This window comes from Leucopleurus acutus (assembly GCF_964270905.1).
Source record: "Leucopleurus acutus genome assembly, chromosome: 3".
NCBI lineage: Eukaryota > Metazoa > Chordata > Mammalia > Artiodactyla > Delphinidae > Leucopleurus > Leucopleurus acutus.
This window is the reverse complement of record NC_139145.1, coordinates 7,763,644-7,780,628: the sequence shown is the minus strand read 5'-3', so window position 1 is coordinate 7,780,628 and position 16,985 is coordinate 7,763,644. Positions and strand designations below refer to the sequence as shown.

General features: G+C 52.2%; 1 protein-coding gene across 2 annotated transcripts in view; it reads right to left on the bottom strand.

Moving 5' to 3' along the window:
• Nucleotides 1–310: 310 nt before the first annotated feature.
• Nucleotides 311–16,985, bottom strand: part of LDLR (low density lipoprotein receptor) — a 35,419-nt gene continuing 18,744 nt past the window's right edge. Inside the window, exons 6-18 of one of the 2 annotated variants that reach the window (XM_082837046.1) lie at nt 16,537–16,659; nt 15,210–15,329; nt 14,608–14,733; nt 12,908–13,079; nt 12,594–12,821; nt 9,270–9,388; nt 8,823–8,962; nt 7,266–7,407; nt 6,967–7,155; nt 6,044–6,163; nt 3,654–3,731; nt 2,164–2,321; nt 311–1,509 (exon numbers count right to left, since the gene is read on the bottom strand). In XM_082837046.1, the coding sequence (XP_082693172.1) occupies nt 1,474–1,509; nt 2,164–2,321; nt 3,654–3,731; nt 6,044–6,163; nt 6,967–7,155; nt 7,266–7,407; nt 8,823–8,962; nt 9,270–9,388; nt 12,594–12,821; nt 12,908–13,079; nt 14,608–14,733; nt 15,210–15,329; nt 16,537–16,659 (1,751 nt within the window). In that variant the 3' untranslated portion in view covers nt 311–1,473. The remainder of the gene's footprint in view (nt 1,510–2,163; nt 2,322–3,653; nt 3,732–6,043; nt 6,164–6,966; nt 7,156–7,265; nt 7,408–8,822; nt 8,963–9,269; nt 9,389–12,593; nt 12,822–12,907; nt 13,080–14,607; nt 14,734–15,209; nt 15,330–16,536; nt 16,660–16,985) is intronic. The other variant, XM_082837047.1, reaches the window with a different exon arrangement.

Sequence of the window (16,985 nt, the reverse complement as noted above, 5' to 3'; positions counted from 1 at the left end):
TTTTTGTACAGAAAGACGAGGCGTCTCAGAGACAGTTTCCCCCAATGCAGCAACCAGGGTTTGCAAAAATAAATAGATCTTTTTTTATATACATATAAGTGATAAATGTTTCAACAAATATACAAAGTGCAAACAACAAAAAGCTCCCATTGTCTGCCCGGGGATCTATTTACATGCTTCAGAAAGAGAAAAGGCATTCACAGCCTCCTGCAGGGCCGCCATGTTCTGTGGTTGTACAGCAGACAGTCCCCTCAGAGAGTCTCCGGGGGAGGCACCCCCCCACCCCCACTCTGTGGTCACAAATGAGCATATCCTACAGGGCAGACCTGCCATGCACGTTTCAGATGGACCCCCCGCCAACCATGACCAGCTTATTGGGGAAATGAACGGCTCGGGGGGCATCTGCACAGAAGTGGAAACACTAGCCAGATAGTCTCGATCTTGATCTTGGCTTTGAAGTTGTGATCAGGCCGACCCTTTCCTCCTCACGCACGTCTCCCTACGTGCTGGGAGAGGGGCCAGGTCCGCACCATCACCGACCTGGACTCTCTCCAGCCAGAACAGAACCAGAACGGAAAGCAGTGCAAAATAATAATAGACTGTCGACTTTACACAGTGTACAACTAAACTGAAAAAGTGCAAGGGGCAGGGCTGGGGTCCAGACACCCACACCCAGACAGAGGGACACAGTTAGAGGTCGGAGCCACCTATCTTCACGCACAAGGCAATGGGGTCTCAGGCACTTAATACATATTAAGGGTGACAGGTGGCTCAGGTTTTCCCTGGGGATGGCCGGATTTTGGTGAATGAATAGGGCTCAGCGGGTGCCACCCCCAGACGGCTGGAGCCAGCCATCACCAGGGGCCCTTCCCCAGCATAAGGGGAGGGCAAACCCAGCTTGGAAAACCCTAGTTTGAGCCTAACCTGTGGGTGGCAGAGCAAAGGCCAACACTGGCCATCCCATCAGCTCGGCAGGCAGAGGTAAACACGTTCAGTCCTGAGTGTGAGGCTCGAGCTGGAGGGCACGTGAAGCAGCAGCTCCCCGGGCCCCTGTTGGAAGCAACTGCTCTGGTGCGTTCAAAGCCACTAGCTTTCCCGCTCCGTGTCCCTCCGTCCATCATTCCCTTGGGGGAAGAGCACGTCAAGGAGGAGAGAAGCTCAGAAACATCCCCCAGCTCGTCCGCCTTCCTCCTCTTTTCCTTTAAGCGTAAAGAAAGAAAAAAATGCAACCCAAACCCGATCCGTGGGCGCTGTCGGAAGCCTGTTCTGCCTCCCAAACAAATAAATATATAAAACAAAGCTTTGGCAGACAAGGCAGACGGGCTCCGGGGCTGCAACCACCAGCACTACTTTTGGTGCCCGAGGTCTCAGGAAGGGTTTGAGGCAGGTCAAGGGTCCGGGGAGAAAGTGTTCTTCCTGCCAGCGACTGACCAGCGGCAGGTTCCGGGAAGGGACGGGACTCAAGGCAGCAGCTCACGCCATGTCATCCTCTAGACTGACCATCTGTCTCTGTCAACAAAACGGTAAACGCCGGAAACCATCAGTCCAACATACAGTAAACATGGCTAGAGGCCACCTACGCCTCACTCCCTCCTGGCCCCTCCGGCCAACCAGCCCCCACGCGTTGCCCGCTGGACCCACACAGTGGCTTCCCCCCGGGTCTCGGAGCTCCGCTACTTGGTCCCAGCCTGCTCCCTCACAGCCACCAGAGAGCGCCGTGACCACCCGAGTCTGATCGTGTGGCTCCGTGGCTCCCACCTCATTCCGAGGGTGCTGCTCCATCTGCCCTGTCCCCTCCCACCCTCCCCCACTCTCTCCATTCCGGTCACACTGGTGGCCTCCTTGCTCCTCAAACACACCAGGCAGGGTTCCACCACAGGGCCTTTGCACAGGTGGTGCCTTCTGCACACCATACACTCCCTGCTCAGAGAAGCCTTCCTGCCCACCTAAAGTTGCATCCCCTCCCTCCCAGACCCCACAAACCACTCTCTGTCCCCCTTCTGGCTTTCACCCTCGGACCTACGATCCTTTTGCTTATCCTCTGGCCCCGTACCCACACCATGAGAATGTCTGCTCTTCGGGGAGGACCTGGCCCTGAGGAGGCATGACAGACACACAGACGGACACACGGGCACCAGCGAGGTCCCAAGTGGCGCGGCTCACCGATGGGTAGGTGTAGCCATCCTGGCTGCGGCAGATGTGGACCTCGTCCTCCGTGGTCTTCTGGTACACAGGGTTGTCAAAGTTGATGCTGTTGATGCTCTTAAGCCGCCAGTTCTTCCAGAGGAGGAAGGTCCCAAAGCACAGGAGGATGAGCAGCGCTGCAGGGAGAGGGGAGAGAGGGGAGAGATGTTGCCTTCAGCTGTCAGGCCCTTTCAACTTGTAAAGGTTTTTATTCTGCATTTAAAGCAGTACTTGCCCGTTGTAAAAAAAAAAAAAAAAAATCTATCTATGAGCATAACAGATCTCTAGCTTGAAGACCACTGTGACTGCCTCACCCTCTTTCTTTTTTTGTTGTTGGTTTTTTTTTTTTGGCGGTACGCAGACCTCTCACTGTTGTGGCCTCTCCCGTTGCGGAGCACAGGCTCCGGACGCACAGGCTCAGCGGCCATGGCTCACGGGCCCAGCCGCTCTGCAGCATGTGGGATCCTCCCGGACCGGGGCACGAACTCGTGTCCCCTGCATCGGCAGGCGGACTCTCAACCACTGCGCCACCAGGGAAGCCCTGCCTCACCCTCTGAATACCCAACTATTGTCAATTCTTCCAGTTTGTTTCTGTGATTAGTCACATGGGAGCCGCCGCTTTTTCAGAAATAGGACTGTTCTCTACATACAGGGCCACAGTGTACTCTGGTTCTGTTTGAACTTGGGTGGGGCTGGATCCCTCTTTGCATCCTTTATGGTGGGCCTTGGGGTGGCACTTCCTGTCCCCTCCCTACCCCCTCCCCCAGATCCAGGGAACAGCCAATGGCTCACCCGGCCCAGGTCTGAAAAATATTCTGGTCCAGAGGGTGGGAGAGGCTCAGGCTCTGCTGGGCCCCCGGCAGCCCCAAGGAAGGTAAGGGGCCCAGCCGCCAACCCACAGCGCACAGCTGTTGGGCACTTAGATCTCTCATCTCTGTGAAGGGACACCTTGAAAGGACTTTTTTCGAAAAGGAAAAATGGGTGTGATGCTGACCAAGCCATGATTGATGGGGGGGGGGGGGGGAAGCAGAAATCTCCAAACTGCCCCCTGCAAGAGAACCGCTCACCAGGAGGCGCCCCTGCTGGTTGCCCTCCCATCCCTTGGGTGTTGGTGAGGCCGCCCATACTCACACCGGGGACCCTGGCCCAGCCCCACTTCCCCCATGTGACACATCCGACTGCCCCACTCTGCTCACCGTCAGCTCCAGGGCGGGGGTGGGGGCTGGGGGGAGGAATGTTTGTTTCTTTCAGGGCTGGGTCCCCAGTGCCCGGAAGCAATCTTGGTATACAATAGGCGCTCAACTGTATTTGTTAAGTAAATGAAGCTAGGAAGGGGGGCCCAGTGATGAACAGGATGCGCAGCAGGGCTACCCCATTCCTGGAGGAAAGGTGGACCAGACTGGCTTACTGGGCACGGAGATCATTTTGTAGGAACCCGGGAACCAGGGGAGGACCGGCCACAGGCTTACCGATTGGGAGGACGATGTACAGAGCACCCACGCCCTGGGGCCTCTCCGCATCCGCTCGGCCGGCAACATCACCCAGGACTGCGAAGGAGAAGGGAGAAAGTGAGGCCCAGTTCCCCAGTGAGGGGCGGGAAAACACAGCAGGTGTATGATGACAACCCGCAAAGGAAAATGCCTGACATTTCTCAGTGTCCTCAAACATTCAAAGGAACTTGGAGCATCTCCCAGGTGTGAGAGGAGCCGGGCTGGCTTCCTCCAGGGCCTCGCTTGTTAGCAATCGGGGTTATGGGATTTGGGGCAAATTTAAGAGGGTCCTTTAGCCTCACATTACAAGGCACTGGGGAAGGGACTGCTGGTCCCTGAGACCAACGCCTACAGATACACTCCCAGTGGCTGGCGAGGTCACTGGTGGAATTTTTCAACCTGCTTCTGCATTTGATGACAAGGAGCCTTTTCTGGATGGGGCCGAGGCCAACTTCTGTCCCTGTAATACTCAGCAATCCCAGTGCCTGGGTTGCATCGCACCAAAGCCCCATAGTCCTGCGCCAGCTGTCCCCACCTAATAAGAAATATTAGAAGCGGGGGGAACCTCATTATATAACCATGCCCGTGCACCTGGGCCGGACAATGTGAGGGGCCGTGCACGTGAAAGTTTAAAGGCCTACAAACAGGCCAGTGAGCTGGGAAGACTGCACAAGCCACATCCAAGCCACACATAGGCCGGTGAACAGTGATGACCGTCTCTGGTTGTGTTCAAATCCTTTGGGTTTTAATTCAATCCGCTGTCACACGTGTTGTGGACAGAGTTTACATGCAGTTTTACACTTACGCATATTTAAGAAATCTTGTCACAAAAATAATTTTGGGCAGCAGCATCGGTGTCCTTGAAAAATTTTTCCCTTAAAAGGGCTCCTTTGCCAAATTCGAGAAGCCCTCGACGGGCCCATCTGTGAAACGGTTTTTTAAGCAGTGGTCCTTCAAGTGAGAAGGGTTCTGGGCCTCCCTCAACCATATAGTTCCAGTTTTATTTCCTTTATGGTTGAACAAAGGATTCAGCTACTCTGAGGGGAAAAAAAAAAAAAAAAAGTCTGAAACTTGCTGATGTGCCTTTTTTTTTTCTCCTGGCCAAAAAAGTCTGAGCTCTGTTTCCGGGCTGCTCAAAAACGGGGTCGGGCGCCCTCTGCTGGACAAAGCAGCAAATGGTGGGCTCCAATTCACTGAGAGCCAAGCTTTCACCTCCTCCAGCTGGGGAGGTAGATCATGACCTTGAGGGTGGGCTAAGATGAGGAGAGAGAGGGACTCGTCCCAGGCACTAAATTTAAAGGGGTCCCCCCAAAACTCAGTAAGCCAGTAATATTATAATGCATTGTTTTTTTGTTTTTCTCCTGTTTTGGCCACACCGTGCAGCATGCGGGATCTTAGATCTCCGACCGCCAGGGAAGTCCCTGCATTGTTTTTAAAAATCAAAATTAATGCCAACGGGAATTCCCTAGCGGCCCAATGGTCAGGATTCCGCGCTCTCACTGCTGAGGGCTCAGGTTCAATCCCTGGTTGAGGAACTAAGATTCCACAAGTCACGCGGCGCGGCCAAGAAAAAAGAAAAGAAAAGAAAAATTAATGCCGATACCTCATGGTGACCAAAATAGCAAAACTTTTAGGAAAACAGGATCTGACTATACACTTTGCAAGATCCTGCCTCACTGAGACCCTGGCTCTGAGCAAACTTTATTTACTAGAACAGGTGGCTGACCCCACATGCCATAGTTTGAGGATTCGATTTTCTTTAAAAATACTGCATTAAAATATTATTTGAATCTTGGGTATTTTGGTGCCCCCTTTATTTATTTATTTTAAAAAAATATTTATTTATTTGGCTGTTCCGGGTCTTAGTTGTGGCACACGGGATCTGCACATGCAGGATCTTTTAGTTGCAGCATGCAAAATCTTTAGTTGTGGCATGCAGGGGTGGGTCTTTCTTTAGTTGTGGCCTGCGGGGGTCTTTAGTTGCGGCATGCGAACTCTTAGTTGTGGGATGCGGGATCTAGTTCCCTGACCAGGGATCAAGCCCAGGCCCCCTGCACTGGGAGCTCGGAGTCTTACGCACTGGACCACCAGGGAAGTCCCTGGTGCCCCCTTTAGATGCTGCCCCAGGGAGTGCCTGACCTGCCTCATGCTAGTCCTGGCCCTGTTGGGCAGACACCTGAAAAAGCCCATGTGATCCCCACTATTCCAGGAAGGTGGGTGGGCACTGTTATTAGCTCCATTTTATAGGTAGGGAAACTGAGGCTTCCACCATGCCAGAGACAGAAAAGGAGCCAAGACTAAATCCACTCTGTCTCTTCACCAACATGCTCATATCAATGAACCGGGGCCAGGGTGACCCCAGCCTTTACCTTGTTGGGACATCGTCACTGACTCTGCCGTGGTGAGCTCAGGACTGGCTGTGCGCTTCGGACCCACGGTTGTCGAGTTGACCGTGGAGGGCCTCCAGGTGGTCACTGCAGGTTCAGTCTCTGAAAGAATAAACAGTTCCTGAGTGCCCTGCAGCCTGAGCCCCACTGATAGCTGCGCTGCTGCTGACAACGGATAGGAAGCAAGTGCCATGGGCCACAAAGAAATAACTGAAGATAAACGCACTGAAAATACAAACCCACCAATATCTATGTTATTATATTACACATTGTTTTTCAAAAGGAAGATTCCTAAGTGTTACAGACACACTGGCCCCAAATGGAGACTTTCTCTGAGGATGAGGAGAATCAAAAGGGGGCCACCTTCTCCCTCAGTGTCTGCATCTAAAATCAGTCCCGGGCTTCCCTGGTGGCGCAGGCAGTCATTAAGAGTCCACCTGCCAACGCAGGGGACACGGGTTAGAGCCCTGGTACGGGAAGATCCCACATGCCGCGGAGCAACTAAGCCTGTGCGCCACAGCTGCTGAAGCCCGCGCGCCTGGAGCCCATGCTCCGCAACAAGAGAAGCCACTGCAATGAAAAGCCCGCGCACCGCAATAAAGAGTAGCCCCTGCTCGCCGCAACTAGAGAAAGCCCGCGTGCAACAACAGAGACCCAACGCAACCAAAAATAAACAAAATAAATAAATTTATAATAAATAAATAAAATCAGTCCCTCCCCCACCCAAGAGGTCTGGGAAAGAGAGAACTAGACCTTACAGGTGAACTGAGTCCATCTCCCTGCCAGGCACAGTGCTGATGCGCCCAGCATTTGAGAAAGGCCTTACAAGGGCCTCCTGGGGCCTCGCTCTCCCATTTGATGAATGAGTAAAGTGAGGGTCAGGAAGGTCCGGCTGCTGGGCTGACCTGCAAGGGTGGCAGGAGGCAGACTGGTGCCCCCACCTGCAAGGCAGCTTCTCATGTCCTCAGCCAGCCGCGTGCCGTCAGGGCAGGCACAGGTGAACCTGGGCGAGCGGGGGTTGATCTGCGGAGCTGGCAGACACAGGTACTGGCAGCCACCGTTGCGGAGGGCAGTCCTCTCACACCAGTTCACCCCTGTGGCGGAAAAGGCAGGGAGGCAGGGTGAAAACGAGGTCAGAAAATTTCTAGAAAATTCCAGAGTGCCGGCAGGGACGTGGAGGTGGGGGTGGCCATCCCATCTTTACCTCTCGGCTGCGTGAGGTTGTGGAAAAGGACGATGTCCTCTGGAGAAAGCAGGTTTTCTGCCATCAAATTAATGTCCGAGCCCGTGAGGCGGTTGGCACTGAAAATGGCTTCATTGACAATATCCGTCCAAAATACTTTATCCTACATGGGAGTTAAGGAAGATGACAGATCCCATCAACCATGGGGCTGGGACACAGACCACTGTCTCCACACCCCTTGAGGTTACTGGGGTTCTCTGGGGAACAAGCAGTGCTGGGTGGTAGCATCATTTCTTTTTTCTTTTTCTTAAAAATATTTTTAATTGTGGGGACTTCCCTGGCAGTCCAGTGGTTAAGACTGCACGCTTCCAGTGCAGGGGACGTGGGTTCGATCCCTGATCAGGGAATTAAGATCTCACATGCCAAGCAGCACGGCAAAAAAATAAAAATAAAAATAAAAAATAATAATAATTGTGTAAAATACACATTATGTAAAATTTACCATCTTAACCATTTTTAAGTGTCCAGTTCTTTGGCATTAAGTATATTCACATTGTTGTGTCCACCATCCATCTCTAAAACTTTTTCATCTTCCCAAATTAAAACTCTGTCCCCATGAAACACTCACTCCCCATCCCCCTCCCCCAGCCCCTGGCGCCCACCATTCTACTTTCTGTCTCTATGAATCTGACTCCTCTAGGGACTCAAATGAGTGGAATCACACAGTATTTGTCTTTTTGTGCCTGGCTTATTTCACTGAGCATAATGTCCCCAAGGTTCATCCATGTTATAGCAGGTGTCAAAATCTCCTTCCTTCTTAGGGCTGAATAATATGTCATTGGATGGATGGACCGCATTGTGTTTATCCAGTCATCCACTGATGGACACTTGGGTTGCTTCCAACTCTTGGCTTTTGTGGATCGTGCTGCTTGAACATGGGTTTACGAATACAGTTGACCCTTGAACAACATGCATTTGAACTGCGTGGATTTTTTTCAATAGTAAATACACGATGCCCAGCTCGTTGAATCCACGGATGTGGAACTACAGATACCAACAAACCCTGGATACGGAGGACCGACTCTAAATTATACTCAGATTTTCGACTGTGTGAAGGGTCAGTGCCCCAAACCCCACGTTGTTCAAGGGTCAGCTGTACAGCAACATTCTTTAGAGCAGAGTTTCCCCACTGGGATGCTATTTAGGGCCACATAAGCCTTCCTGATGGGCACCCCCTTCTCTTGCAGGGTGTTGAGCAGCATCCTTTTGTTTTGGCCTTGACTCACGGCTTGCAGGGATCTTAGTTCCCCGTCAAGGGATGGAAGCCGGGTCCCCTGCAGTGGAAGTGCTAATTCCTAACCACTGGACTGCCAGGGAAATCCCTAATTCCTGGTCTAAGACCTCTTCACGGTCACCAGCAGTTTTCTGACCTAGTTTGGGCTTGAATGACTACACGATGTGTGTGGACCTGTTAGCAGGAGCGCTGGCGCCTTGTATGTAAGTGATGCTCAGTCAGCAGCACTTGACCGTGAATTCCCGGAAGCACGGAAGCAGCAACCGCTTGCCCCCAGCACCCACCTCAAAGATGGCCAAGGAGAAGGGGTGCGCCAGCTTCTTCTTGTCCTCCAGGATGGTCTTCCGGTTGCCCCCGGTGACATCAATGCTGGAGATGGAGTGCAGCTTGGAGTCGACCCAGTACAGGCGGCCGCTGGAAAGATCTAGAATCCAAGATGGGGGTGGGGGGGACAAGGAGTGGTCACACGTGATGCGGGGGGCGGTGCTTGGGGCTTGGGCACGCTGCTCCCCACAGGAGGGAGACCCCCAAGGACCCAGCAGAGATGCGCCCAGGAAAGCAGTTCAGACCCTGCCCCCATCCCCACCCCCATGTGTGAGCCTGAACCGCATGCAGGTATGTGGGGGAATGGGAGCTGAGTTTCAGGTTATAAAATCTCAGGGAGGCCCGTGGCCATTTCCTCTCTTCCAGACTGTGCCTGACCCCACAGGACCACTGTGCTCCCAACATACCCAGGGTGATGCCATTGGGCCACTGGATGTCCTCCGTCACCAGCGAGTAAACGTCCACGCCATTCAGGCCCCCCTTCTTGATCTTAGCGGGGGTTCCCCAGTCTGTCCAATACATGAAGCTGGTGGGACAGCGGGAAGGACAGACAGGAGGACATCAGGGAGGGAGGCTCTGCCTACCCAGAAGAGCTGCTTGCCCCTGAAGCAGCCAGGCCAGGACTCCCAGTTGGTTCTGGGGAGACCCTGGATGGGTTCTTTCTGCTTCCCTGGCCTTGCTGCCCTCAAGGCCCACATCTGGTGAGACCTGGCAGGATTTGGAGGACGTCTGAGAACAAAGGGAGGTTTTCATTCCAATGTTGGGACTGGGGCCCTGGAATCTGCACCCTGAACACTGCTTTCTAAGGGCTTTTTATAAATTTGGGGGGGGGGGTAATTTTTTGGCTTTTTAAATACAAATATATATATATATATATATATATATATATATATATGCACACACACACACACACACACCCCTACATATACATACGTGTATATATACACACACACACAAAGAGAGATTTTTTTAAATTGTGGTAAAACACACATAACATAAAATTTAGCATTTAACCATTTTTAAGTACACAATTCAGTGGCATTAAGTACATTCACACTGCTGTGCAGCCATCACCACCATCCATCTCTAGAACTTTCTTTTCTCCCCAAACTGAAACCCTGTCCCCATTAAACACTGACTCCCCATCCCCCTCCCCCAGCCCCTGACACCCACTCTCCTACTTTCTGTCTCTATGGATCTGACTCCTCTAGGGACTTCGCGTAAGTGGAATCATACAGTATTTATCCTTTTGTGACTGGCTTATTTCACTAAGCGTAATGTCCTTAAGGTTCATCCATGTTGTAGCAGGTGTCAGATTTCCTTTTTAAGGCTGAATGAAGTTTCACTGTATGCATATGCCACATTTTGTTTATCTAATCCTCCGCAGATGGACGCTTGGCTACTGTGAATCATGCTGCTAAGAACACGGGTGTACAAACATCTGTTCCTGTCCCTACTTTCAATTCTTTTGGATCCATACTTACAAGTGGATCTCCAAGGGCTTTTATTTTCTTTCTTTCTTTCTTTTTTAAATCTTAATTTATCTTATTTTATTTATTTTTGCCATATCCTGCAGCATGCAGGATCCCCGACCAGGGATTGAACCTGTGCCCCCTGCAGTGGCAGCTCGGAGTCTTAACCACTGGACCTCCAGGGAAGTCGCTCCAAGGGCTTTTAAACATCTGAAGAGATGCTCAGGCTAACTCACAAGTGACCTAATAAAAATTAAAACTACCCTGGAATACACCCTCCCCATCATGATTACAAAGATGGAAAACCCTTTGGTGAGAGTGTGGGGAAACGGGTCCTAGGGTGCACCTCTGGCGGGAGGGTCAGTATCACAATGTTTGCTTGGAAGGACAATTTGAGGCTATGTCCATGTAAGTACCCTCAGACCTATTTGTAATCCAAATTCTAGAATGTTATCCTGCAGATAAAACTGCAGCGAGTCACCTTCAAAGGCATTCAAAGGTATTCATGGCTACTTTGTATGAGGCAGGGGGTAAAAACCTAAATTTCCAGGGGCTGGATAGCAGTTTAAATAAATCATGGCCCATGGGGTTGGCAGGGAAGGAAACCCATAGGCCAAATGAAAGAGCCAGGTCGGGCAGAGAATTCCATGCTATTGGGGGTGGGGAGAAGAAACACAAAAGCAGAGCACTTGGGGACTCCCTGGCTGTCCAGTGGTTAAGACTCTGAGCTTCCAGGCACGGGTTTGACCCCTGGTTGAGGGAACTACGATCCTACAAGCCATGCAGCGAGGCAATCAATCAATCAATCAATCAATAGCAGAGCACACAACACACATCTAAGTGGAGCGTGTGGGACTTCCCTGGTGGTCCGATGGGTAAAACTCCCCACTCCCAATGCAGGGGGCCCGGGTTCAGTCCCTGGTCGGGGAACTAGATCCCACATGCATGCTGCAACTAAGAAGTCCGCGTGCTGCAACTAAGACCTGGCGCAGCCAAATAAATAAATAAATAAATATTTTAAAATAAATAATGATAAGTGGAGTGTGTCGGGGAGGGTGTCTCTCTCTGCTGGCAGTAGGGTGGACCGGGTGACCCTCCACCAAATGAGAGCATTAGTCTTGATTGATGAGGACCTGACATGCCCACCTTCACCCCAAGGGGGGTCTGTCCGTTCTGAGCCACGGACACCATGCAAGGACAGCCAAGTGCGCCTTTGCCAACATTTTCTCCCTGAGGCCCAATGCTCCCTTTTCTCCGGTTATTGCAGCCAGAACATCCTGCCCATCCTGGGGTTGTGAAATGCCACACATGATGTACCGGGGCAGCTGGTGTGTGCTGCAGGTGCAGGGTACGTGTGACAGAGGACAGAGGCTTTCCGCCAGGGGACACGGGTCCCTGGGGACACTGGAGCTGCTGAGTCAGCCACGGGGCCTGCGGACCCCGAGGAGGGTGATCCACGGGCGGTGATCTGTCAGTTGGCTAACATTGCCCCAGAGCGTTTTTAAACATCTCTGCAATCCTGTCTCAGTGTAGGATACTCTGCCGTATAATACTACATTGGAATTTAAATTTCTAACTTCTAACAAGTGTTCATTTCTAATATAAATTTTTTTTTTTGCCGCACCTCCTGGCACTGGGATCTTAGTTCCCCTACCAGGGATTGAACCCACGGCCCCTGCAGTGGAAAGCATGGAATCCCAACCACTGGACCGCCTGGAAGTCCCTCTAATATCAATTTAAATCAGTATTTAATCTCTGATTTTGGATTCTATTCCATAGGGCAGGGCTTTTCAGGGTCTGATTCCACCTCAGGTGGAAGACATGGTGGGGCATCGACCCCCAGGGCCCCCATAGGATGGGTGGGGAGGCCCACATTCTGGGCCTTGTTCTTTTTTTTTTTTTTGCGGTACGCGGGCCTCTCACTGTTGTGGCCTCTCCCGTCGCAGAGCACAGGCTCTGGACGCGCAGGTTCAGTGGCCATGGCTCACGGTCCCAGCCGCTCCGCGGCATGTGGGATCTTCCTGGCCCGGGGCACGAACCTGTGTCCCCTGCATCGGCAGGCAGACTCCCAACCACTGCGCCACCGGGGAAGCCCTGGGCCTTGTTCTTTTCTGACATCGAGAGCATCCCGGGGTTCGGGACAGCCCGCATCCAACTCAGTCTGGTCTACCTCAGCACAAACCTCCCCCGACCTGGAGCCCTAATCGGTTCATGAACCCCACCCGTGTTCTTTGTGCCCCCAGCCCTGGGAATACCCACCCGTGGATGGGATCCACCACAATGGCCCGTGGCTTGGAGCCTTTCTCTTGGAAGAGCGTCTTCCTCTTCACACCCTTGGTGTCAGCCACTGAGACGGTGCCCAGGATGGAGTCAGTCCAGTATATGTTGCTGTGGATCCAATCCACTGCCAGCCCATCGGGGGCCTGGAGATCCTCGCTGATGACAGTGTCGTAGGAAGAGAAGCTGGAGGCTCTGTTGATCTGGGCGCTGAGGGGAGAGGAGGAGAGTGTCAGCTCCAGGGGCCCTCAGTCCAGTCAGGGACTGGGGCTGCACGGGGCGGGGCCCAGGCTCACCTGTAGATCTTCCTCTGGGACAGGTCGGACCAGTAGATTCTGTTGCTGGCCACCTCCGTGTCCAGGGCGACCACGTTCTTCAGGTTGGGAATGACGCTGGCGTACTCGCTGCGGTCCAGAGTCATCTTCCTCACTTCGTGGCGGTTGGTGAAGAAGAGGTAGGCGATGGTGCCTGGGGAGCCAGGAAGGGGAGTTCAGGAGAGTGAAAGGGACCCTGGCCTCCACTGTCACCCTGCAGGGTCTGACTGAATCAGGGGAGACACCAGGATGCCTGCCTGGGGTATTAACAAAGTGGTTCTGATGTGGGTCGGGGAGGACATGGTAAATGACTCACTTCAAATGCAAACTAACCAGCCCACACCCCGCCACATCCTTTATTGGGGTCTCATACTCTTGCCCACTATCCACCTTCCCTAGTCACCCCAGGGACAGGTGCCAGACAACAAGGGCCAGCGTCTATTCCCCAGAGACCACTGAAATTATTCAAACTTGCCTGTTCCTTCCCACAGAAACCACAATAAAGGCTCTCCCACAACCCCGGTTTGGTCTGTTGGCCTCACCATAGCTGACTAATAGTAAAACCTACATTTGAAAACATCTGGGCCTCAGCATTTTACATTGAAGAACGTAAAGATGAAGAAATGATAACGGCAAGTGTAAACAAAGTGATTCCCAATGTCAGGGAATTCTGCTTAGTGCTTTTCCTACGTTTTTCTCTCATTGACCCTCACCCTCCTAACAGGCAGTGGCTGTTGTCAGCTCCCTGTACAGATAAGGGAATTAAGGCTCAGAGAGAAGTGACTTGCCCAAGGTCACACAGCTAGTGGGTGGTAGAGCTGGGATTCGAACCTGGGTCACTTTGACTCTGGGGGCTGTGCTATAACCATGACATCAATATCCACCAACACACCAAGCCTTCTACAACTGACCCCCCTCAGAATATCCCTTCCCACAACACCATTCCAGCTGCGATGGCATCTGTAGGGACCTGACCCTACAGAATGGGATGAAAATGAAATCTCAAATCCTGGAGGGCTTCACACATGGGGATGTAACAGAGGGAAGCCAGGGAGCTGTCAAAGGGATGATGACTGAGAGGCCCTAGGGGAAACAGCTCTAAAATATTTCTGCAAAACTGGCCCTCATTTGGAATCACACTGCAAGAGCAGAACATGACAGAAGACAAAGGATGTTTGGGTGGCCTGTCAACTTCACCAGGACAGCTATGCCTCCAAAACCATGGGATCCCTTGATCTAGGTGATTCTAAGAATTAGTGCATGGTTGCAGTTCTAACCTAAACGTCAGGTAGAAGAAACTCAGTGATTTGTACTATTTTGTTTCATTATGAACAATTATATTTTGGTCTCTTTTCAATGGATTTAGTGTTTTTGATATAAGTTCCTTTAGCTGGAGGGGGTGCAGGCTGTTCAGGCCATGGCTTTCCACTTCTTGTGCCCTGAAGACCCTCATGGGACTGGGGGCTACAAACCATCCCCCACGGGATTGATCTGCGTCTTCAGAGAAGCCAGACAGGTGTGGGCAGCTCCCTAGCCCGATTCCTAACTAGGCTGTGGTGTTCACCTACCAGAGGCCTCCGGAGCAGATGGTCTACCCCCGGGTCACTGCAGTCGGTGCAAAGTTCAGATGATAAAATTCCCCACCACGTTCGTTCCCCGTCCCGCCGCCTCCCTGCACTCACCCACGGCCTTGCAGGCCTTGGTGAGGGGCTCCAGCTGGAAGCCCTCGTCACACTGGCACTTGTAGCTGCCCTCGAGGTTCACGCAGAGCTGGCTGCAGGCGTCTGGGTCCTGACACTCGTCGATGTCTGCGGGATGGGACACAGAGAGATTTGGGGCATCTTCCCCACGGGGTGCAGATGGAGCCATGGGCTCTGACCAAAGGCCGTGCATCCCAGTGGCAAATGGGGGACAGCTCATCAAATGGGGGATAGCTCATCCCCTCTGGGGAAGACCTCCAGGGCCGGGGACTCTGACCAACAAAATCTTGGAAACAGCCAAGTGTCACCTCTAACAGTGACCCCGACCTCACCATTCACCTCAGGGCACAGCCAGCAGGGCCAAGCTGAGTCAGCTGAGATTTCTTTCTTAATTATTAATCCCCAAAGGCCAGAAGCAAGTCCTCCCTGAGAGCCAAGCCGGCGACAGTTGGCCCGTGCCCCTGGCCTCCTACCAGCCCTGTACAGAGGGGACAGTGCCCACGCCCACTTAATGGATGGGAAAACTGAGGCTGAGGGCTTGACCTTCCCCATGTCCAGGGAAAGGGCCGGGGCTCGGGAATCACCTTCACATCTGTGCTTGTCCACCAGCTGGAAGCCCTCAGGACACAGGCACTCGTAGCCGATCTTGAGGTCGTTGCAGATGTGGGAGCAGCCGCCCTTGTTGTCCAGACACTCGTTGGTCCCTGTGCCAGGTGGGGGATGGGGACCGGTCACACTCTGGCCTCCAGCCACCACTCTCCCACCACCCTGTGCTATTTCGCCGTCATCATTATAATCACCACAATGACTGTGCAGCTGCAGAAGTACCATGACTCCTAAGAGGACTCAGCCACTGTCACATGGGACGCCATGGATGAACCACGAGGATGTTATACTGAGTGAAATAAGCCAGGTATAGAAGGACAAATACTGCACTATTCCACCTCGAGGCCCCTATTGGAGTAAAATTCATAGGGACAGAAGGTAGGATGGTGGGTGCAGAGGCTGGGGGAGGGGGAGGGGGGCTTAGTGTTTAACGGGGACAGAGTCTCAGTTCTGCAAGATGAAATAGTTCTGGAGATGGATGGTGGTGATGGTTGCACGACAACGTGAATGTACTTAAAACACTACTGAACTTCACTAAAAATGGTTACGATGGTAAATTTTTATGTTTTTTTAACCGTAATTACAATTTTTTTAATTATAAAAAGTAAAAGCCGGGGCTTCCCTGGTGGCGCAGTGGTTGAGAGTCCGCCTGCCGATGCAGGGGACACGGGTTCGTGCCCCGGTCTGGGAAGATCCCACATGCCGCAGAGCGGCTGGGCCCGTGAGCCATGGCCGCTGGGCCTGCGCGTCCGGAGCCTGTGCTCCGCAACGGGAGAGGCCCCAGCAGTGAGAGGCCCACGTACCGCAAAAAAAATTAAAAAAAAAAAAAGTTGAAAAGAAAAATAAGAATCGAAAGCAAAATGGTATTTCATGAAAAAGTTCTATGAAATTCAAGTTTCTGTATCCATAATAAAAGATTCCTTGGAGCACGGCCCCAAGCATTCATATGCACATGTATGCATTTGTATGGCTGCTCTTCTGCTACAATGGCCAAGTTGAAGAGCTGTGACACAGACCTTATGGCCTATAAAGTCCAAAATATGGGTCATAGCACTGCTAAAACTACACGCATTGCATCATTTGATCCCCAGCAGCCCTAGGATGTGGGAGCAGTTACTGTCCCATTTTACAGCTGGGAAAACTAAGGCTTAGAAGCCAATCCACTTATCCCCAGCACCCCCCCTCCACCATCTGTCTCACCCCACAGCACTTGTGGGCCTGGGTGGGCCAGCCCCTCGCAGCACCGCAGCACCCACGTCTGGGTCCCACCCCTGCTCTGCCAGCTGCCCGCACCCTGGGGCTCACCGCACTCCTTGAGGGGTTCGTCCGACCAGTCTCGGCAGTCCCTGACTGAGTTGCACACTTTGTCCAGGGAGATGCACTCGCCACTTTGGCACTTGAACTTGTTGGGTCCCTCACACAGAGTCACTATGAGAGCCACAGAGGAGGATCAGGTGCTTCTGAGCAGCAGGAGCCCACTTAGTGCTTTTTATTAATATGATAGCTTATTCATGCAAGAATAGATGCAAACGTATTTGGTAATAAAACAAAATAATTATTGAACACCTGTGAAGCCTCCACTCAGCTTAAGAATTAGAATGTCACCAAGAGCAGGGGCTGGGAAACTCTGGCCCACTGCCTGTTGGTTTAAATAAAGTTTTATTGGCACACAGCCCTGCCCGTTCATTTACATATCGTCAGTGGTGTATTTCACGCTATAATAGCAGAGTCCAGTAGTTGTAATTGAGACTATG